Source organism: Clytia hemisphaerica, unplaced genomic scaffold (genome assembly GCF_902728285.1).
Source record: "Clytia hemisphaerica strain Z4C2 unplaced genomic scaffold, Clytia hemisphaerica genome assembly, whole genome shotgun sequence".
Taxonomy (NCBI): domain Eukaryota; kingdom Metazoa; phylum Cnidaria; class Hydrozoa; order Leptothecata; family Clytiidae; genus Clytia; species Clytia hemisphaerica.
Window position 1 is genome coordinate 1242173 of NW_027103510.1, and position 23584 is coordinate 1265756.

The following is a 23584-nucleotide window of genomic DNA, read 5'->3' on the forward strand; positions in this document are numbered from 1 at the left end:
TCTGTCAGAGCAGACTTTACTCGAACCCGACTGCACAAGAAATGCAAAAGGTAAAAAAGTAAGTAAAAGACAAGAAACATTTCACCAAGCACTCAACGATGACTCCTGAAGATAATTTGGCAGATATTTGTAAGTTAATTGACAATTTTTGAAAATAATGATTGTAGTAATTTGGAATATCAATGGACAAAATGATGCTAATCAAATATAAATACTGTAGTGTGACATAATGTGACACAATTTGTAAAAAATGCTGAAAACAACTTTTTGGATGGAATAACTCTTCATATTTTTTGAGTCAGCCTTAGAAATTTCATAGGGCAATAGACCTCAACGTGGAGATATGATTAAAAAAAAATTGTTATTTGAGTCAAGATTGTGGTTGAGGCAAGCTGAAGTCCAAATATTTTTGTTTTTTTGTAAGTGTAGAAAACCACATGATATTGGAATAATACAGTGTAGACCTAAAGCTCTAAAACAGCATCTAATAACATGAAAACCAGAATATGATTCTTCAATGGGAATCAAAACTATAAAGTGCACTTACAAACATCAATTTGTCAGATCTAACAAAATTAATAACCGCACTGTCATCATTGACAATAAAACAAACGATTTTCTACCAAGAGCCTTGTTCTGTAAACATTCCAATAACTTCTATCGAAATGATCTATCACAGCTCAGTCTACCATTTTTAGCGCGGTCCGAGGACGTGTCCGAGGATTGAGCCGAGAACGCTCCATGAACTCCTGCCTGCGCGGATGAAAAACTTCAATCTGTCAATCATTTTCTCAAGCGAAGAGTACGCGAAGCGATTCTAGCTTTACGACAGTGCCGCGGGTTCAATGGATAGTATTCAATTATCATTATCCCTTTATTTTCATTCCTAGAACTTTTGCAAAAAAAAGGAAAAATAGAAAAGTTGTATTTTTTACTGCTCTATTCACATACTGAATTTGAAAGATCTTCTATGTGGCGTTTTTTTGCAAACTTCAAAAAACTGATTTTTGTCCCACCTTTGCGGGACTTTGGCTTAAGTGCTTGAGTGCAGCATAGGGTACAAAGTCCAAACATGCGTTTCCCGTAGTTTTTGTGTGAAGAGTTAGGTCTATACTGTAATAAGGCGGCAATCATAAATATCTCCGTTTCGCGTCGCCCGACCGACTCTCAAAAATTGAGTAGAATGGAGTCGGCAAGTCGGTAAAATTGTCGGAGACTTTTTATTCTTCTGTCAATGACCTTTCCTTTGTTCAAAAATTTTATTATTGCCGATTTTTTGCAATTATCATTACATACGCCATTTTGGGGTCGGAGGTCACAGTGTTCAAAGGTCATAATTTTAAACCACACACGGTTGTTTTGGCTGTTGGCTGGCTGGCAGTTTCCTCCAAGAATGCACTCCAAAAATGGATGGAAAAATGGAAACCCGAAAATTTTTACGAACGACTCACTTTTTAGACCCAACGAGGACGCGAAATGAAGATATTTGTGATTGCCGCCTAAGTGTTCTCTGAATGGGACCTCCTAGACTTGAAAGAAGAAAGGCTAAATTTACCAAAAAGGGTTAAATGTACCGTCAAGTGCTCTAACTTGAGACTATCTGACAAAACATGGGACAGCAATTTGGCCACCATTTCACCGAACCTCCAATCCAAAGTCATTTGATTTGAGTTAATAAACCGCGTATTAAAAAATATACAATTTCTCTTTTGCACCGAGTAGGCTTTTAAATCGAAATATGAAAAGAATCTGTAGTGGAACACACGCGAATGTCTGGAACGAAGAAGACCATATAGTGGCAAAACGATGGAGCGTTTGACGTCACTCGCGCGGCAAGTCAAGTTACACACTCGTTACCGTGAGTGGTCCTAAATCCGACAGCCCTGCCTAAATCTGATGGGGTCTTTGAAATATACAAACTAAAATAAAAACAAACTTATCGCTGTGACGCAATGAAGATGCCAAAGTGTCAACTAAACTGAGAGATTTGATACACTGAACCAATTGAACCAAAACATTAATTGCTTCTTATACAAAACATAATTTGTTATTAACAAAATTGTTAACGGTTTAAACACGAGCAACGGATTTAGAATAATAGAGGTAATAATTTTAACAACTCACACTTTTTTTATCACATTAATTGACATCTTGTTAGATGTATTTTTTCGAGAGTTCTTGCAATATAGTTTATTGTTCAACTTGGAGAGAGAATGTTTGTAAACATAGAATTTTTTTTCATAGCAGTTATTTGGGGGGTCGGATTTAGGCAGGGTTGTCGGATTTAGTCGACCACTCACGGTATTTGTTAATCCCATCAGGGCGAGGGGCTAGATAAGTTAGACAAGTTGACGGTACATACTTTTGTGTTGTTAAATGTACTTTTTTGTGTTTTGCCTGTCAGCCACACATTTTACTCACACTTCAAGTTTTGATATTTTATAAGTTGAGTATACTGTAAGCCACAAAATTTCGTTCTTTTTGCATCAGGCATATAAATTATTCAGCTTAACCGTGGATGTATTTTGACATGTAAGCCACATGATGCCCTCATTATATGAGCAAAATAGTGGATGACATCAAAAATTTTATCAGCATCAAACAGCAAACCCTTTGGATTTAGAAATAGACATAGAGAATGAAGTGGTAGACTATGAGAGGAGAGGGGGCCTTCCAGTGTTAAGATGAGAGCCAAACAAAACACCAAGATATTTGATGTTTGAGTTTTCAAAAAAAAATACCCCTAGTTTTAAGGAAAGGAATCAAAGGAAGATTTTTATGACAGAGTCTGAAAGTTAAGGATTCCAGTTTTTCCAGTATTTAAAGAATGGGAATTTTGTGATGATCATCATCGCTTTTAATGAAAGGATTTTGTTAAACAAAAGCCTATCACTATGAGCATATGTACTTAAATCCCTTGAAAGTAAAAGTAATATTCAATTTGTTTGGTAGGGAAAAAACTTGATGGGAGCTCAGATTGCCAGAAAATCTCTGCCTTGTCAAGTTGTTATCATTTTGCTGATTTTGGTGCTTCATTTTTATTTCGAGCATGAAAACCACATACAGTACAGAAATATTATGAAAATGAAAATTGAAATGTAGTAGCCTCTTTTTGGTACAGGGCTCGAAATAACGGTCGGACATCGGACATTGTCCGACCCAATTGCTGAAATGTCCGACCCAAATCGATTCTAGTCGGACATCATGTCCGACCCAATTACTTTTGGTGCCTTCGGAAAATTTGTCAGATGCGTTGTGAAATTTCCAAAAGAAATTGTAATTTACATAGAATTAGTAACTTCTTTATTTATACACAAAAACTCTCAAAGTTGCGATCATTAGTGTTAGATATTCATTTTGTGTGATGCTTTTTCTCAACAAATGAAAGCATGCTTCAAGTAAAAAGCATGGGCTTCTGACCATTAATTGACATTTGTTTAGCTTCTTCGTGATCAATGTAAAATTCTATCAGAAGCTTGTATTAGACTTGAAGTATACCCCACATACAAATCAATCGGACATGTCCGACCCATTTTACTTTAAAAGCCTTAGGACATGTCCGACCCAAATCAATTTTTGATCGGACAGTGTGTCCGACCACCTAAATATCGTTATTTCGAGCCCTGTGGTAAAAATAGTTGAGAGGATTTTGTTTTTGTTAGATGACAAATAAGAAGTATCCTCAATTTTTCAAAAAAACCTAAAACTTTCTTCTTTGTTACTTACCGTAATTTACTCATAGGATTACTGGTACTAATTACAGGTTCTGTAAAAAAATATTTTAAATTTTTTATTACAAATATTTTTATTTCTCAGGTCTTGATAATGTTCTTGAAGAGTTGGGAAAATCAAATATTGAGAACAAAGAAGTATTATCAAAGGTCTTAGAGAATCCCAAATTTCAAAAGTTACTTCAGGTATATCTATTTGGTTCTATTTTGTGTGGACAATCCATGAAAAGGAGGCTTATTATAAGGGACAATCAAGGCAAAGAAGGCATTTTAAAACTGAAAACTAATATCTGGCCTTGTAACAAGAATTGAAAATTTTAAGTAGAAAATTTAATGGCGATTTATTTTCTAAAATACTTATCATGTTATTTTCTAACGGTCAAATATCTGATAATTACCTTTCCATGAAAATCTTTATTCTTTTTTATAGAAGTAGCTAGAATTGACCCTTCATATAATAGTTGATAAAACTTTGGTGTTCCAGTTCAGTGTGGTTGTTAAGTTGAATACATCAGAACATCTTCCGACCCATAATTGCATAAGTTTGACTTTTTTTTCAGATCCACACAACACTTCATGAACCATTAACGCACGATAAAAAAGACCAATATGTCGCATTGTGTATTGAGGTAATGATTCAATTTCTTTTGACTGACTCTGATATTGACTCTATATCAGTGGGGGATCTGATGGGGTTCAAAATTTATGACAGAGAGTCTTTATTTCTTTATATGGATGAAAAATATATGGCTTAAAAGAAACATTCTCCTGCATGAATTTTGAACCCCTTCCTTAAATCCATCATATCCACTTTAGCTGTCGAATATTTGGATGTTGAAAGTCAATGGAATATACTTTTTTCAACAAAATAGAGGTGATTTTTCCGAAAGAGTTTTTTGAATTTCTGATTTTGATCAATCTTTGACCTGGGAGTTTATGATATAAAATTAAAGGAACTCGTTTGCATTCTATTAGAACTGTTTATACGTTTTGAAATAATGGTTAATAGCTAAGTAAATAAACTATCAATTGTGGCTTGTGTCTGATGAAATGTTGTTTCTTGGAAAGTAGTGAATAGGTTCTCCAGAGGTGTTGTTACATTATTCTCTTGCTATACAGATTGCATCAGAGTTGAAGAAATTCGAGGAGGACAATAAATGTGACGAGCTTTCACAAATCATGTTGAAACCACACTTTAGGGTAAGTTTCGAAAGGGGTTGGTTGTTTATACATACTAATAAGTTTGTTCCTAATAAACCCAGGCAAAACTGTTACTGCAGCAATGCAATGTCTTCTCTGTCGTCTAACGATCTTGGCGCCTGTATAAAGATTCCCTACTTGAAACCGAAATAATATTTCCAAAAAAACTCAAAATTTGGATAGGCCATTTATCAAATCTGGTGAATTAAAAGTTATATTTTAAAATTGCTCCAAAACGTTTAGAATTAACCAATCCACTCTTCATTGACAAAGGATTTTCTTTAAAAATGTACATTACTACGAGGAAAAATAACTTCAAAGACGAATTGGTGTAATTTCTAGTAAATATCTTAATCTAATTTAGAGTCTTATTGAAGCATACGAGAGCATCACCCATGAGACATATCGTGAAGATAACTTCTTACCCAGCGAAGATGAAATCAATAAAGGACCCCCTGTTCGTGTTGTTGGCCTCAGCAAAAATGATAAGGAACCTCTTGTTAGTAAATTTCGACTCCAACTTAGATTATCGACTTAATGCGTAGATGGAGTGGTTTACAATACGTACTATACAGTGATATAGGTGTTATATGAAAAAGCGATTGCAGGGGCCGCGGGACAACTTTGAAAGTGATAAGACCACAATATAATGACAAAGGAGGCGCCACCATGGTCTATTTTAAGTTTATTGAACAGAATTTGGCTTGATTAGTTTTTTCTTTCGACTGCCCCACCCCACCCGCTGCCGCGGCGCCTGTAATGTTAGTCTGTATATAGTAATCCTTTAGTTTCGCTTACTTTACCATAGCCATTTCCTAAATTGTGTTGTCTAGCATTATAGACTACTTTATGCTTTGCCTCCGTTTTTATGTGAGACGGCATTTAAGATGTCTTAATTTATTTTTCAACTTTAGGGTATCAGCCTAGGAAAACATAAAGATGGCTGTATTTTTATTCAACGTATCTTACGTGGCACACTGGTTGATCGACAAGGTATATTGTTATTTACATTCATTGCTATAAGCAATTTCATTTATAATTTACAGCTCAATATTCTCATACTTTAAAACAAGAGTTTCGGGAACCCGCATGGCGAAAACTTTTTAACGTTTTTGGTCGGTTGAAAAATGAAGCACTTCCATTGAGCAAATCTGACGTAACTCCTTTCAACTTTTTATTTATAACTTAATCTTTTTTACGGGCAAAAACGATTGACATAAAAGTTTCGCGCTTTTTCGCGCGAAAGTGGAGATCGGCCTTAAGAGAAGAAATTTTGGCGGGATAGAAATTTTTCGTTATGTAAGAGAAATTATGTTATGTTTGTAAGAGAAACCCGATTTTCTAGTGGTCACAAATTCAAGCGAAAAATCAAGTGAATGGTTTTCTGTCGATTTTGTCAAAAGATGAGGAATGCCATAAATACGATGATCCAAAGTAGAGCTAATTGACTGCGTAAAATTTTCGTTCTTGTATAAAGATTTTGTATAGAGTATCTTAAGTGAATTTTAAGGCTTAAAACCTAAAGTGAAACTCACATTTAATTAGTGTACTGGGAAATATATATTGACTTCAATGAGTTCGAAAGTACATGATACCCAGCTATGTTTTGCGCACTGGGAAAGGAAAGAGTGCAAGGTTCAGAGTCTAGTGCGATGCGCCTTGTTGATTCCATTGTTAAGATTTTCAAGACCTGGGAAACCCTTTTAGACGACCTTCATTATGATTTTCCCAATTACCATCGATCCTTGCTGAGCTCGAGATAAGAGACAGGGATATCCTTTTTGATTTTTATGTACTTCTTTCTAGACTGCAGTGCAGGAAATGAATTCATTTTGTTTTGACCGTAGGGTTCTAAAATTCTATTAAGAACGCCATGACTAAAAACCATTCTCTGTGAGGTATGATGGTTATATGAATAAGTTTCCTTACTAATTTTACTGGTTCATTTTAATTTTCCTTAAAGGTAGAATTTCTAATTTTGTAGAGTATGTGCTAACAACAAATGATTCATGCTGTTTCATAAATTATCTTCTCTGTTGTCATGCCAGCATCATAATAGTCAAGAGGGAAATTCCCCATGTATCTTAATATTCCATTTATCCAATTTATCTTACTTTACTCATAACCCAAAAACTCACTTTTGCCATCATTCCATGATTCACCAAGTACATATTTATAAGAGCATTTCTCAAAGCACAAATGACAAAATTCTGCTCACCAAGACTGTTTTTACTTCATTTTTTTAAATCAGTTATTTGCAGTGTGTAGTTGAATCCTAACGTCCTTTACCAATACTGTCAATTTTCAATGCCTTGCGTTTTTTTTACATTCATTAAAATCAGTATGTAAAGATTTTGAATGGGATATAAACCAATTGAAAATTAGTTAGAGATTGCTCAGGTGGACTGACTGTTTGTCAACCAATGGTGACTTTAAGAATACACAAGCGGGCAAATTTACCATCGCCCTTCTTTGATGCGCAATTAAATACATAAATTAAATACAATTTTTTTGCATTTATCCATGTGGCCCGTACAAAAATTCACTATTTTGACAGCAATAATCACGTTAGTGCCTTCGATTTTTTTCAATTTTATGGCTCTAGACTTTTAGAAATTTTCAAACGCAGTCAGGCAATACAAACCGTTCTGATGTTATAATTTTAACGACTCACCATATCGGTTATCAGACAAACCCTTGTACATAAAGATCCAATGAAAGCCTTTTTCCTTGTAATACATGATCTTTGTCTCCTTACAATCAAGGAACTTGCTTCAATAAAACAAATGTATAACGAGATGTGGTACTTCATGATCGCTAAATCTCCCGCAAGAACCGCTACGCAAATTTCTGTTTTGCAGAACTTTAACTTCTCCACTTTCATCCATAACGTCGGATCTGGTATCTGGTATTGAGGGGACTGTAAAATACCATTGGAGCTCTTTTTCTCTCTGAAATACCGGGTGACCCACGAAAAAGTTCGGACCTTTCTCGGCGTCTTGAGGCCGAACAAATGTCCCAAAGTGCTCGGAATTTTGGTATTTAAAAAGTAGATATCCTAACTTAAAATTTGAGCTATCACTTTTTAAATTTGACCAACTAGTTCTCTACTTATGACCTTTTAAACTCAAAATTCACTTTTCGGAAAGTGTAAAAAACACGTAAAAAAGAGGTATTAAATTAATGCAATCAATTAGAAAATCTCTTATAAATTGACTTATTTAACGAGTTTTATGACATTAATAATTATTAAAAACACCTTTTAAAGTAGTTTTTGTTTAAACCAAGACTAGTTTTTATCAAAATTGGCACTTTCAAGGAATTTTCTCAAAAACTGTATATCAAAAACGTCTAAAAATACCTAATTTGATACCCCTTTTTTACCTGTTTTTTACACTTTCCGAAAAGTGAATTTTGAGTTTAAAAGCTCATAACTAGGGAACTTGTGCGTCAAATTTAAAAAGTAATGGCTCGGATTTTAAGTTAGGATATCTACTTTCTAAATAATAAAACTCCAAGCACTTTGGGACATTTGTTCGGCCTCAAGACGCCGAGAAACGTCCGAACTTTTTCGTGGGTCACCCGGTAGTACCAGGTTAATAGTATATTATACCAAATACAATCTCAAATTCCCCCAAAAAGACACCCTACGAGGGACTGATTTTTCTATTTTGGTATTTTTGTGATCCTACCTGGGAGGTGAAAAAGGTGCCCTGACCAGCGGCACATACGCCTTTTGCCGAAGCACACCACCCCCTCCCCGGAATCGAGTCTCCATCACTTTAACGCCAAAGTAAACGAACAAATGCTAGAGTCAAAAGTAGAGTTTACTGATGCAAAATGTGGATCAATACGTTCATAGGACACTAAAAATCCCGTTCGAGTTATGGAGATACGAGCTGTAAAGTTAATTTTTGCCATCTTCTTCTCCTTGATAAAAACCCCCTCAAACACCATGTGGGACAGGGTGGTTTCGACGAAACAATGGTTTCTTTCGGACGAAATGTATTATTAATGTATTTCAATAATAAATGAGCTTTCATTTGTTCATTTTATTATCCCCCAACTCCTGGGAAATTCCAAGCTAACACAATTCAAAATTAACATCTGCACACCATAGGGAAAGTTCTAGAATGTAGAGAAATACCCTTTATGAAATCAGTGGAAACCCCGAGAAATGATCAAGGCGCGGATTGTCGTTGACAATAACACTGCTTTTTGTTCCTCTGTCAATTTTGTTTTATTATCTTTGTCAATTTTCTCTTTTAAGATATATTGTCACTGTATCAAGATGAGATTGAGTTAAGAAAAAAATTATCAGAAAATTTAACTTTCTCATCATTGGCTTGAAATTTTGGGGCGAAATTTACGCAATACGAAAAATCACTTGTGCAATTATTCTCCGAACAGATTACACTCGTTATCATGTGATTACATGTACGAAAAAAAGAAAGAAAAATGTTGTATCGAAAATATCTATAAAGTGAAAGTTTGCCTAAATTTTAAAAGCTCAAAGTATATATTTGCTATATTTTGGTCATTTTTTGGTTGTTTTAGCCCTACTCCACAGGGCTGTAATTTTTTATCTTAGTGAGATACGTAAAATCTGTGCAGAGATTCGAAATCCTCCATGTTCAAATATACTTTAGTATCATATCGCAATCAAGATGTAACAATCTTAATTTTTCAATCTTCTTTCATTTTTCTTCATATAATTTCTCAATATGTCAAAAGCTTTTAATATTTTAGATTATTCAACTCTACTATGTCTTTCCAACGATGAATCACTTTTTATTTCATAAATGGGTCCTGATAAATTGTTTAAAAAGTTCACATACTTTAATGACATTAGATATAATATTACCTCAATCGAACAAAATCAAACACAATCAACTTTGGCGGGCATTTAATTTGGCTGATACCTTGAAAATAAATATGACAGGAGTTTAATTTGGCCATTAAGGGTATTTTTGGCAAAATATTGCTACTAAAATAAGAAAAAATGACTGTTTTTTATTTAAGCTCAAAAAAGCACAAATTTGGAAAAATACATGAAATATTTTAAATTGGCTAAATAGGAATTAAGTTGGGATTTTAGGACAATTTTAGGTTAATTTTCTTTCTGCATAAAATTTTTCTCCCTTAAAGCTAAAATTTTTTTACTGCTGTTGCTTGCCCTGGATCCATATCGTTGTTTTGTATAAGATTCCCATTTCTGCACTAAGGCAAAACGACGGATACATTTTTAAATCAATGACCAATCAATTGGTTCCCATAACCAACACCGTAAGTTTGTCTAATGTTGACATTCATCATCTGATTCCGTAGACGATGCTATCATCCATGTAGAGGGTCAGTAAGCGCGGGAAAATATATATGCGCAGAGTCAGGGCGTCAGGGCGGTTTACGGGAAAAATAGGGGTGGTAGAGTTCGGAAGAAAGGTTCCAAATGTTTACACTGTAAACACCTCCGCCACTTCTTAATCCGCCCCGGCCTAACCACTGCTTTCAAATCGTTGAATAATCAATCAACTGATATGTAATTAAACTTTCCCTAACCCCGTCCAAACCTGATGAATCAAACTTGTCGAATATTGAAAAATCGTACTGATCGGACCGCAACCCATTTATCAAACTTGAACGAACACAATTTTTTAAAAAATCTTAGAGGTCTATTAATTTATTTACTCGAAATTTAATCGTTCAAGCACGATAGAGTTATTGTTCGATGGGTTCGACAAGTTTGATTGATCGGGTCTGTCTTAATGTCATTAGATTATCCATACCTATTGGTTTTGATTGATTATTGCCCAAGTACCCCCGCCCCCTGGATAACCCCTGCCATAAATTCCTCTGTGAAATACTTAGTAAGTGATAATCTGTCATACACAACTAAATCAACTATTAACACCTATTTCTACTTGTAATAAAGATCATACCTGCTGTCTGTGTTCCCATCACTTTATTGTTGCATTTACTACACCAACATAAAATACTATGCTAAAAGAAATTCTAAAACACAAATAACGTGATAAAAATACATTACAAGCAGCTGACAGCATGCTGAAAGCCGCCATATTTAAAAGCGAGCAATGTTTACAAATGCTTGGTTACGTCTAGCTGGACTTGCGGACCGAATTCATTAAACAAAACGTTAGATTTTATGTTAGCGAGTGAATCCATCTTTAGAATATCCGAGAATGTTCTAGAAGTATTAACCACTTTCGTTTCTAAATTTTATTCCACACCGCCGCCGCCGCTAAAGCCTATCATGATAATTTCGCTATGCGAAATTAACAAACGTGAGATTCAGAAAATGACCACTTTGTCAGTTTCGGGGGCATCTATGTAAGTCCTCGAAGGTGTTCTGCTGATCAAAATGTCTAGATTCTCTTACTCGAACAGTTCGAGAATCGAGGCTATTCAAACGTACTTTCAGCAAAAGATTGTAAGTAGTTTGAGTGAATAACAATAGTTCGAATTTAACTGGATATTATCCGGTCGTATTCAACGGCTCTGATGGTTGGTTGGAAAACAATCTCAGGAGTGACTTTCATGACAATAGGATAAGCAAAAGGCAAACTTCACGAAATTTGGTTTACTCAGCGCTTACAAAAAATTTCGAGTAGCTTCGGCTATTACACAAGCTCCATATTTTTTATTTTGGAGTATGTTTTAGTAAAAAAAGATTTTCGAACTATTGAAGTAAAGAGAGTTTGGAAGCGCTCGTTTGCAATATCACGCAATGAAAGTATTAGAGGCAATAGAATCTTAAAAACCCTTCGAGCATCTTCCTATTTTTTTACTATTTACCCTTAAAATCTCAAGACTAACAAGTGCTATGAACTTGAAATTTTGACCAGTGGTGGATATGGATAATTGAATATGATTTGTAAAATTTTGGTTCGGCCACCTGTCTAGTTAGTATTTTACAGACCAGAATGTAAACTTGACCAAAATCATGTATTGACTGATTGGCTCGTTTGATTTGACTAAAATTTGTTCCTGAAGGCTTATTTGTCAAATGAAAGAAAAAGACTGGTAACGGGAAAAATTCGTTCCCATGAGTATTTGGGACTTTGCAGACCAGTCTGTAAAATACACGTTGACCACCTACCGGAACTCAGGAACTACTAAGGCTGTTGATATTTTCACCAGTGATAGATATTGGCCATCCAAGACAGTGTGCAAACTTTCAATTTAGTACAGTGAGCGATTGGTATTTTACAGACCGGTCCGTTTTTTACCTAAAATGCTCACTTTCAGCATAACCAGTTGTCCGATTGCGCTGAAATTTTGGCTGAAAGCTTGCATCATCAATACCTAACACTTGTCAAAATTTCAAGTCAATAGCATTTTGCAATCACTAGATACAGTATCCTAGGGCTGTGGAGGCAAAAAGGGCAATTTTGAACCAGTCTGTAAAATACACGATACTAACAGGTGGCAAAAAATTTACCCTCTGGTCCAAAAATACATGTCACTTGGAATTGTCTCACAAAACTTGAGCAAAAAAAATTGAGTTGAAAAAAAAGTTAAAGAGAGGTCCTATCTTCGTTATTTTCAAAGAATGGTGATGACGTCATCAATGATACCAAAACTTTCATCAAAGATGCCCATTTATATTTAGTGCGATAAATATTTCAAGAGTTATCAAAAAAAGTTTTGCCTCTTTGCACGCCACCTTCCCTTCTTCCCAAGATGCTCAAAGAGTTAACTGGCGCCCAAGCATTTTGTAGGCTGAAATTTGGCCAAAAAATAAGAAATCGTAGGAACATGACCAACCTAAGAATTGAAGATATTAGTCAAATCAAGCCCAAACTATGACGTTCTAATTTGTTGGGTCAATAAAAGTGAATCGCACGCTTGTTCAGCACATTCTTCATTTTTTATGGTTGTTATTTTCTCCAAAGTAGATTTTGAATCTGTTTTCTTTAAGGACTGTTCAATGTGGGAGACATTATCAAGGAGATCAATGGAGAACCAGTTGGTACAGATCCCGATGAAGTACTCCAACAAATGGTAAGCTAACTGTTTGTTTCTACGGTGAAACTGAGTCATGCTTTATTTTAGTTCATATTGGTGCATCTGTCTGTCTGTCCGACTGTCAGTGGAAAGTCCAGAACTGGTTAGGAATCGATTATTAATCGATTGTCAATCGATTGAATTATAACATTGAGACTGACTTCTTTGGAATGGTTCAACTTTAAAATATGGTCTCAGGAATGGTGTCTTAGGTTTAAGTAGGGAATGGCAGGGAAGGCTTATTGAAACACCCCTGTCTCACAGCCCCGGGGATAAAATTTTCCATTGTAATCACAATGGGGATAGAGATTCTACAAGCTTAAAAAATCCAGTGTGGATGGTTTTGGAGTGCAATTTTTTACAATAAAATTTGATTGGGGATGTAATCAAAGTCAGTTTCCCAGTGATGCTGAAATTTTGGGGTATTTTCAGTACCGGGGACGAAATTCGCTCTATGTTTTCATCAGAACTGAAGTCTGTCTCACTATTATCTGTAGTGGAAAAAAAAACTTCGTTAGAATTTGAATTGCATCTGATTGCGTAGTATTTTTGTGCTATCTAACTTGAATTTTATTTCTCTATACATTTTTGCCTCCGCTGCAGATTATAGTGAGACATATTGCAACCATTTACATGAAATGCTAACAACAGAGTTCCTTTTATTCCGTTTTCGCAGCAGTTTGATATATTAATCAGTCTTTACGAAACATTATGTTGTCTCTTAGCAACTTTTGCATCTATATCTTTATATATAAGAATCATCATCCTTTATAGTGTAAACAGCTAAGTATAAAAATAACTAAAAGCTTAAAGCTATTCCGGCTAAAGATGGTCATATTGGGCTAGTACTAGAAAGTATATGTAGGCCTATGTAACTTTTGGCTTTAATGGGAGGTTATGAGTTATTTCTTATGTTGCTCTCTCACCGACCGCGTTTAACTTAAGCCTGTAGTTTCTTCTTTTATGTTATATTTTAATGTGCTTATGAAATATGAACGAACCTAGTAATGTTTATTATCTCAAGGTTTGGAAGTTGTGGTCTGATCTGATCAAAACCTATGATTTGTTATCATAATAATAATACATCAGAAAATTTTTTTTTATTACAGATTACATCGAGTGAAAATTTTTAAAGTTTTTCTTTCCTTCGTAGTCAAAATAATCTGTAGTAATGGATATTTTATCTCTGCTCTTATGGCTTTTCTTACCATCTACATTTGTATGCTCTAGTTTAGACGGCCGACTTTCTGCCCTGCCTATTCTAATTGTTAGAGTAGGCAGAAAGTGGGCACAAAGTTGGCAATTAAAATCTTCGCTTGGAAAAGGTGATGAGGCAACCAGACCATAGTTATTGGAATGATTTCTGTGACTTTAGCTTCGATTCAAAAAATCTTCAAACATCTCCCTCCAGAGGAGGTTATACCGTGTTGCTTACAGTTTAAAACTCGTGATATATTTTCAGCCTTTTCGTTACTAAGAATATTACTACCGTACAGATTAATGACAATTAGATTAACATTTTCGACTATAATTGATTACGATTCTGTTGTAATTACTCTCTTCTCGTTTTCGAGGAGAAAAATAAATTTCTTTGTGATGTTGCCAAGCTAATAAGCTTTTTACGAGTGAATGTTGTAATGTTATACTTGACTTTTTCAATTTGGAGGGATTTGACTTTGAGTATGGTATAATTGAATGGTACTTTTTATCAACTACTGACATAAATTCTACACCTTTTTGTTATAAGAAACACCTTTATAAGAAACTCGAGGCTGAAAATAGTCTGAAAAGTAAGGAATCGTTCAGGAACTGGTCAGGCTGAGAATAAGGAAACAAATTAAGGAACAGAGAGTTAAACTTGAGGCACACATTTACAAAAGCCTAAACAAAAAGATGACAAGATATTGACGAAACAACATTCAATAAACGTCTTTTTCTGTACTTCATGTATTCCATTGTAATACTAAAACAAAGTTTTTAAACTTAGCAAATTCAATCTTGGCAGCTTAGTATATAAGGAACTCTATTAGGAACTTTGAGGCTCAAATTCTCTAGAAAAATGAAAAACTCATAGCTCGGAGCCAAGCTAAGGTTCCTTATAAAAAAAGAACAACTTGTATTTATAAAATAATACACGTTTTTTTTTATTAGAACCCAGTTTATAAGAACATTGAGGCTGAAATTCGTCGAAAAATTAAGAACATCGTAAGAACATGCCCAGCCTCAGTTTGGAAAAAAATGACAAGAAACTACAATTTTTTCCTCTTTTCAAGCAGTTTTAACCCAACTTAGGCATGGATTTTCTAAAATCGAGAGTCAAATATTGTCCAAATTGTATCAATTTTATATGCTCTTTATTTTGCATGATATTGTCGATTTAGAGTAGTCTGAAAAATTAAGAACGCATTTAAGAACATTTAAGGCTGAAAATTGCTAAAATAATAAGCACGTCCAGGCTCAGCCAAATTTTAGGTGTTCTAATAAAAAAAAAACGTGTACGTGTACTTGTGAAGATGAAAATTGTTGTGAAGATGTTGGTTTGAATGGTAAAATTAAGAATATTTTAAAGAATATTTTTAGACTTAAAGGCTTCAAAGTTTTTGGATGTTCTTATATAAAAAACGTATAGAACAATATGGAATCAGAGGGGGAGCTTTTCGAAGAACAAAAACAAGAAGATCGGTTGTTTTTTATTATGGCTTTTGTCTCTCTTACGCTTGCTGTTTCTCATGCTTGGATTATGTTATACGTTTTTTATGAGAACATCCAAAATGAAGCTTTCGGATGTTCTTAACTTTGCGAGTTTTAAGCCAAAACATGCTGTACGATACAATCTGAATCTGAATTTTGTTCTTGTTGAAAAGATAATCGAGAGTGGGATATTTACATGAGGAAATGAAATTTAAAATGAAAAGGAAAATATCTCTAATTTCTTATTTCTTTATTTGGTGTACTTTGACGGCTTTCTATTCTAAATATGTTCTTATAAAGACACTTTTCTGAAGAAAACACAAAGAATGCTACAGATTTGCAGTTTTACAAAAAAAAACTTCTTGAAATATAATTTCCTTACTCCTTCCTTCTTCATTCTTGAATTTTTTTGTTCGTTATAATTATTAATATTCAATTCATATATTTACCTAGTATTTTGTTTATCTAAATATTTTCATTTTTACGTAGGGGGTTTCTTTTTCACTACTGGAGGAATTGTTTAATATTTCATCCTTCTCATTTTTCTTTTCGTGAAAAAGTTATAACATGATATATAATACAAAAAAATATAGCAGATGAAGTTTTTCCTTTGATTGGGCAGACGTTTTAAAGCTGGTTTTTATTGAAGCTTTTTGGTTGGTTAGTTGTTGAAAAAAATCTTGGATTTGTTTTTTTTGTTGAGATTTGAAGAGAGATTGAGTGAAGAAATTTTGGATTCGAAGGTCGAAAAACAAAATGGCTGAAACCGTCTCAGAAAGTGTAGGTATATTTATATCTCCCCCTCCTCCCCGATCTCAATGTTACTTTTTATCGTTTTATTTTAGTTCGTAAACGTTCGGTAAAATAAACGAGGGTATGGAAAAAGAGATTGGGGAAAGCTCTTGGATGACCGTTTTGGTTTAATCATCATCCTTAATTTCAATGCATTTTATATCCATTCTTTTCTTTCTTTCCCATAGCAATCGAACGGAGGGGGAGTAACTGTCAAATGTATCCCAGCATTCAAAGATTCAAGAACCTCAAAATGCCAGGTATGTTTCATCAAATTTACCTTAAAAATAAAAGTATGTTTTGCTATTTCATAGCGATCATCTCTGAAAAAAGTAGATGCAATTGTTGATGCTGCAGATCTTGGAGTGTATACCGACAGTTTTTCAACACATGTTTTTCTATAAACATAACGTTTATAAGCATATGCAGGCTCAGTTTTTGTACCTAAACAATGGCTCTATTGTTTAAGAACAATATAATGCTAAGCATAGTGTGAGCCTAATATACTTTAGGCGTACAAACTTTCGCGAGCAGAAACTTTCGCGATTTTCGCGAATTTTGGCCCTTTTCGCGAAAGTAAATGTCTTTAAAAATTCTAGGAAGGGCCATTCGCGGAAGTTTATGCTCGCGAAAGTTTGTAAAACTTCAAACTTTGAATAAAATGTAACTTTAAGCCAATTTTTCATGTGAAAATTCTCAATTTTACGTCTTGCTCGCGAAAAATATTTTTCTGTTAAATTCGCGAAAGTAAATGTCGTGAATTTCGCGATTTTTCGTCCTCGCGAAAGTTTCTGCTCGCGAAAGTTTGTACGCCTAATGTAGGGGTAAACAGTTACTTATAAAAAACATGTATCTTCTGTTGCAGGTTCACATGCGTTGCCATTTCGAATACTCACCCAACGAAGATAAAGATTTCCCGAAAGGCGAAACTGGTTTATCATTCCAACCTTGTGATATCTTGGAGATCATTGATCAAACTGATTCTGATTGGTGGCAGGTTTGTAGTTCCACGCTTTTCCATTTGAATATTTTTGTAAGGAGGTGATTTGGAAGGGAGTCGGGTGATGGCGCTCTTAAAAATTGGCTATTTTTTCACTTGCTGATTTCTATACTTTCGAATCCCTTTGTGTGCTGATGTTTGGATATGTTACCGTTAACATTTACATTTACATTGATAATAAGATTATATTAGAAGTCCAAAAAGTTTCAGGGTGCTCGAAAATGCCAAGGAGGTTAAAAGCACCCCTGATAAAGATAGTGTCAACAAGAAACTTTTTATTTCACACAACACAGGCGAAACACATCGATGAAAGCAAAACAGGGATCATTCCAAGTCTCAAACTGGAACAGACGTAAGCTAATCATATTCACCTTTAAACTTAGCAGGGTGTATCCCACCATGTTTATCTCATACTAGGGACCTTTAGCATCTAGGACGATAACTTTGAAAAAGTACGGTAGGATTGAACAAAGAGAAAACCCTTAGGGATTGATATTTGGATCTTAGCTAGATTAGTCGGTACTAAATCTCAGACATATATGAGTTCTAAAAGGGTAAATTCGAGATTTTTTTGCATACCACCACCCCATTTTAGAAAAGTGGTATTTTAGTATCCATGTACTAAAATTTTTGGGGACATTTTGACACAAAGGCCACCCAATTTTGGTCTTCTCAGGACAAATTTCGTCTTCCCTGGACCATTTTTCTCACAAATACTGATTTTTGCACCATAATATTCATTTTTGCGAAAATTAAGCAAACATTAAAGAAATTTGACTAAATGCAAAAATAATCGAACTCGGGAATATGAAACAATTCTTGGCACTGGTAATGGTGAAACACTTTGACAGTGCTTTACATGTTAGTTGTATCATCTCAACATAATGTTCTATTTTCAACTTTCTCTCTACTCATAGGAGGAAGGCAGCTAATCTAATACCAAAGAATAAACAAAATAAAAGTAAGTGTGAAAAGCTATTTAAACTTTTCCTTTTTTTTAAACAGCGGGTACTTTTTTCGGATAATTGGAGATTTGACTTTAATTTAAATTCATCAAACATTAATTGATTGTACGGGTCGTTTACTGTATGTCGTTAGATTCATCATTTTAGGTTTCCATAACTCATTCTTCTCTTTTCCAGTTCTCGGTAAATTCCAAAAGAAAGGGAAAAAGAAGATTGTTTATCAAACTTGTAAAAATTCAAGTAAGTTGATTACGTTGAGCCAGGTTGAGCGCTCTATATGAGTCGTTTCTTGTAGAGCTCTGAAATGACGGAGAAATGACCAGGTCCTGACGCATGGTAGAGTCTATGCTTCATTTTAGGCTTACAATTATCTCCCCAAAGCACCATTATTATTTTTGAATACCTTTTCCCAGATTAAGGAGATAGAATTTCATAGGTGGCTGCTGAAATAATTATTGGTGCTGTCAGTCGAAACTATCATTTTCTTTTTTTCAGTTTTTGACTGTTTTGATGTTCGACTTTATGAAGAAGTAGCTAAGATGCCAGCCATCGAAAATAAAGTTATAGCTTTTGTAGGTGAGTAAACCTCTAATCTTATTTTCAAATCCTATTGACCTTGCTTGAACAGAATTTACAACAGAATAGTTAATCGGAGGCAAATACACAGACGTAATTCTATTCCCAAACGTTCACGAAAGGTAAGTCAATTCAATGCACAAAAATGTCGAGACACCAAATCAAAAACATTCAAAAGTGTAACCTACAATAATTAATTGCATCTTTTTATTCGATCCTAGTTGGTGTGAAATTCATTACAATTCAAAATAACGTATTTTCCATTACAGGAACCCAAGGGTTAGGGAAGAAATCAGTTATCACACGTCTACTGAGCAATTATGCAGACCGATATGTATCCGTCGTGCCAGGTATGAGAATTTTCATTAACCATTTACATGATAATCCTTTTCATTCTCAAAAGGAAAGGAGACGAAAATTATTAACTCGATGACTTCTCACGTTAAGAGAAACCAAATTTCTGATTCCTGGCAATTGCCTCTTTTTTTAGAAGTGACTTTTCTGGACTATCTAATATGATGACAATTTAATACCTAAGTTTTTTTGAAAAATAGATCATTGGGGATGCAAGTTAGGACATGAGATACGCGTTTGGCTTGTTATCCTTTATGGCATGTTACACTGAAGATATGAGACTTTGCTTTATTATCCTTCATTACCTGTGGTAACGTTTTTTTCTCCTGTTTACAGACACCAGCCGTGAACCGAGGGAAGATGAGGAGCAGAAGAAAGGTTATAACTTCATGAACAAAGAAGAAATGCACAAAGATATCTTGGCAGGAAAATATTACGAATGGGGAGAAGATAAGGGCAATTATTACGGATCTAAACTCAGTTCTATCAGGGATATCATCAACAGTGGTAAAATTGCTCTGGTGGATTGTGAGGCTTCCGTGAGAATCTCTTGTTATTCATCATTCTTATACTTCAACTTCATAAAGTTGTAAGCTCTCCAATAAAGGGAAGTAACTTTTCAATTGAGAATTTAGGTTTAAAAAATTAGGAGAAGGGTTTCAGCTTCAAAGGGTCACCTCTCTGAGATTTTTAATGAATTTTGAATGAGACCAAAATAATGACCAAATTGGAAGGCATTCGAGTTGTAGAGGTTCGATTGATGACTCTACTGTTAAAATGCTTTCACTTCAATTAGTTTGACATTTTTCAATAATACTTTTTCCATCATAGGCTTTGAAGTTCTTACGTACAGCAGAGTTCATGCCATTCATCGTGTTTTTCAATGCTCCTGATATGCAAACATTACAAAAGTACAACCAACAATCTAACTCTAAAGTTTCAACAGTGAGTTTACTCTTTGGCTTTTTTGTATCGGTTAGTCTGCTCACAGATTTTTGTAAAACCCGATGGTCTAAATGGAGTACTTTAAGCTTTTCCAAGCAAAAACAAGTGAATATCGCAAAAATTATCGTGGCTACTCTTCTCGAAAATTCGCGAAGCTTCTGATTGGTCAAGTGCTGAAATTTCGTGTAGTGCCACGGTAGGATTTCCTATCTAACCATGGCACGCTTTTCAGCCAGAGTACTCTATCTAGCCCAACCCTAATTTATTCCTTAGGGAAATAAATTAACTTTCAACCTACTATAATCAATTTTAGCCTATTTTATTGTCTAGTATCGTTTTATTTCGAAATCAAACGGAACTCTTTTAGGGCTCCTTAAACTTTAAAATGTAACGGAACAGTGCTATGGTTTAGTTCTTGATTGAAATTTGAGTTTCAAAATGAAAATTGAAATTGAGTTTCATCTTATTCTATTAAAAAAGAACAGCACTTTTAGGCTGTCTGATCTTGAAGCAATAATCGTGCTGGATTACTGTTTTGAGTACAAATTATACTTTCGTACTCGGAAATCTCTAGTGTTTCAAAATGACTATTAATTGATTTCAATAATGTTAATTTCACAGAGAGAAGAACTGGATCGAATTATTGAAGAAAGTGCTGACATCAGCGAAACTTATCATCATTATTTCGATAAAACCATTGAAGGAGGGAATGCGGAACAAAGCTATAACACTCTCCGTGAAGTGATAGAAGCTCGTTCCAATATGACCCATCAATGGGTACCTATTAGTTGGGTATACTAATTTGACATTTCGGACAACTTTTTAGTAATCATTGTTTGTAAAAGCTAAACGTCAAAGGCTTTGAAGCCATTAAAAATTTGCTCCACTTGGGAGTCCTGTGGACCAGGAGTGATTTCCAATGCCTCGTCGCTTCAAAGAAAAGAAGATAATTCTTTTTTAACTGTTTCTTTAGTTTTTTATACCATAGTGAGGTCACACTACAAGACAATACTATGCTGGTTTGATAAAGGATTTTTTTTTAATGTCAGAGCTCCTACCTCCTAAACATTGAAGGAAATTTTTGTTTACTTAAGAGGGTATTACTAGGTGAGGTTGGGGGCCTCTCGCAAATATCGCAAATATCTGACAATTGTAGCCAGACGGACTAAAAATGACTATGAAAATTGTGCTGTCTTTTGCAATTGAAATTTGGAAAAAGAAATAGACAGTGTTTTGAAATTATTTTACTAAGTTTCATACGTTGGAATAAAAATTCAGCATGGATTGCGGACAAAATAAGACCAAACTTATTATTTTAACCTTTGACACACAATTTTGTAAATTTACAACACTTATACTCATATATACTTTAACATAGCTAGGGTGTATATACATTTTAATAAATTATTAACATGAAAATTAGACATTCCTCTTAATAACGACGAACTCTAGAAAATCTAGTTTTCAAACTGAAGGTTCGAAATCGAAACGTCTTCAAAGATATTATATGGTATCTGAGCATTATTTAAATATTAAATGTATTACTAAGACAACCACTTGACCAGAATTTACTCCTCACCTTAAAGGTTTTGTTTTTACATAAGTGTTTCCGTTTCATATCAGACACATATGTATTTCATATCAGGACAGTGTCTTGCTATTGTTATATTGTGCTTATATAAGCAAAAAAATGTTTTTCTGTTCCTCTTTCTGACCAATCTTGCTTCACATCTCTGTCAATTCAATGTGAAAAAGCTTGTAAATTAAAATTGATGAGTAAGCAAACGTTATCGCACTTATTTACAAACAAAACCTTTAAGTCAGACCCCTAAAACGGAACCTACTTGAATATTCCACCTTTTTCAGCTTGAGTTTAAATATGGTTTCTATGTACAATTTTTTACAGATTATAAGAACACAAAATATACAAAAAAGCAAATGATGTGTCAACGCAAATGGATATCACCCAGAGGTTTGTCAAGTTTAATTCATTTACATTTTTCGCCTGTAAACTTTGACTTTCAATTTCTCAACGATTTTATGGTTATTTCAATTCTAGAATGGCTACCTGTGTATTTTTCGATTCCGGAGAAATTCCAGCTTGCGGCAGCTGTGGATACTTTGGAAAGATCTTTTTTAATCAATCACAGATAGTACTTTATAGGGACATAAAAGTAGTAAAATGTAAACATTGCGCGAACCACGTGTCATTAAAGACAACAATTAAAATCACGTGTCCAAAACAAACTTGTAAAACAATTGAAACAATCAAAATCAGCCATATTTGTTTTGATTTTTGATTTTGACACTGCATAAGGTTTGTTTACAAATTTCGTCAGTACTTTTATGTCCCTTTAAAACATTTTCCAGAACTAGGGTTGAAAGGCGCGAGTATAATTTACAATTTTTACAGAGTATAATTCAATATAATACGGAAAATACACAAAAAAAAAAAGATGTACCAATGTTCCAATGATTAAACCAAATGTTGATCATATTTAAGCTGTTAATTTTGTTTTTCCATTTTCCCAACGTTTTTAGCAGCTTGAATCTAAAAATTAAAGTTATGTAAAGTCGTACCTTGTTGACACTGCGATTTCTATAAGAAATGTTTTTGAATTAATCACAGATAGAAAGATCTTTGAAAACTTGCTCAAATTCAGGGCTAAAATGCACGTTCTTTTGCATGGATAATTTGCTGGCCCCCTCTTCAATAATGACGTCATCAACTGGGTGCTCGGTCGCACGTTTCGATTTCTTGACGGTCGGCTTTTTGGGAAATTTATTTTCTCTCCACTTCTGATAATATTTATCTGCTAAATTTTGTTGAGATTTCATTGAATCTGGTGAAGCTAAGGGAGGCAAAGAACTTCTGCGATGAAACCTTTTCGGATTTTCTAATTCCTTATTATTGTTTTGGTCAAAAAATGTACCAAAGTCGGAACTGCGGCGATGAATCTTCCCAGAATTTTCAAATTCTGTTTCATTCTTCTCATCAAAGAATCTGCCAAGGTCGCCCGAACCTGACAATTTACGTTGTCGGTGAAAAATCTCGGTTGTTGTTGATAAAAATAGATCACCGTCGGGAGACGAGTATCTTCGTGTTGAAAATGATCTGGAACGAGGTTGAAAGTCGGGAGAAGAATTTCTTCTAGATGAAAATGATTTCGAACGATGTTTGATTTCCGGGAAGGCGGATACTCGTGGCGGAGAATGGGAACGAACGGATAGGTGTTCTAAACGGATTGTCTTTTCTTCGTATTTCTGGTAATCGCGTTTGCTTATGTTGAATAAAGGTTGTTCGG

General features: G+C 34.5%; 1 protein-coding gene across 1 annotated transcript; it reads left to right on the forward strand.

Moving 5' to 3' along the window:
* The first annotated feature begins 20 nt into the window (after positions 1-20).
* LOC136799097 (protein PALS2-like) lies at positions 21-21698 on the forward strand. The gene is made up of 17 exons (XM_067055783.1): positions 21-129; positions 3817-3917; positions 4292-4360; positions 4851-4931; positions 5296-5430; positions 5846-5924; positions 12871-12953; positions 16628-16699; positions 17305-17436; positions 17733-17791; positions 18357-18400; positions 18582-18644; positions 18900-18980; positions 19250-19330; positions 19671-19873; positions 20166-20279; positions 20901-21698. Exons 1-17 carry the CDS (start codon positions 99-101, stop codon positions 21078-21080), a joined length of 1608 nt encoding a protein of 535 aa, XP_066911884.1. The 5' UTR covers positions 21-98; the 3' UTR covers positions 21081-21698.
* Positions 21699-23584: the final 1886 nt, after the last annotated feature.

Bases quoted from the DNA above. Each gene is read 5' to 3' on its own strand.
- LOC136799097 (XM_067055783.1), top strand. From the start codon at position 99: ATGACTCCTGAAGATAATTTGGCAGATATTT. The intron at 18,981-19,249 runs GTGAGTAAACCT...TTTCCATTACAG, and splicing joins TAAAGTTATAGCTTTTGTAG to GAACCCAAGGGTTAGGGAAG. The intron at 20,280-20,900 runs GTGAGTTTACTC...TTAATTTCACAG, and splicing joins CTAACTCTAAAGTTTCAACA to AGAGAAGAACTGGATCGAAT.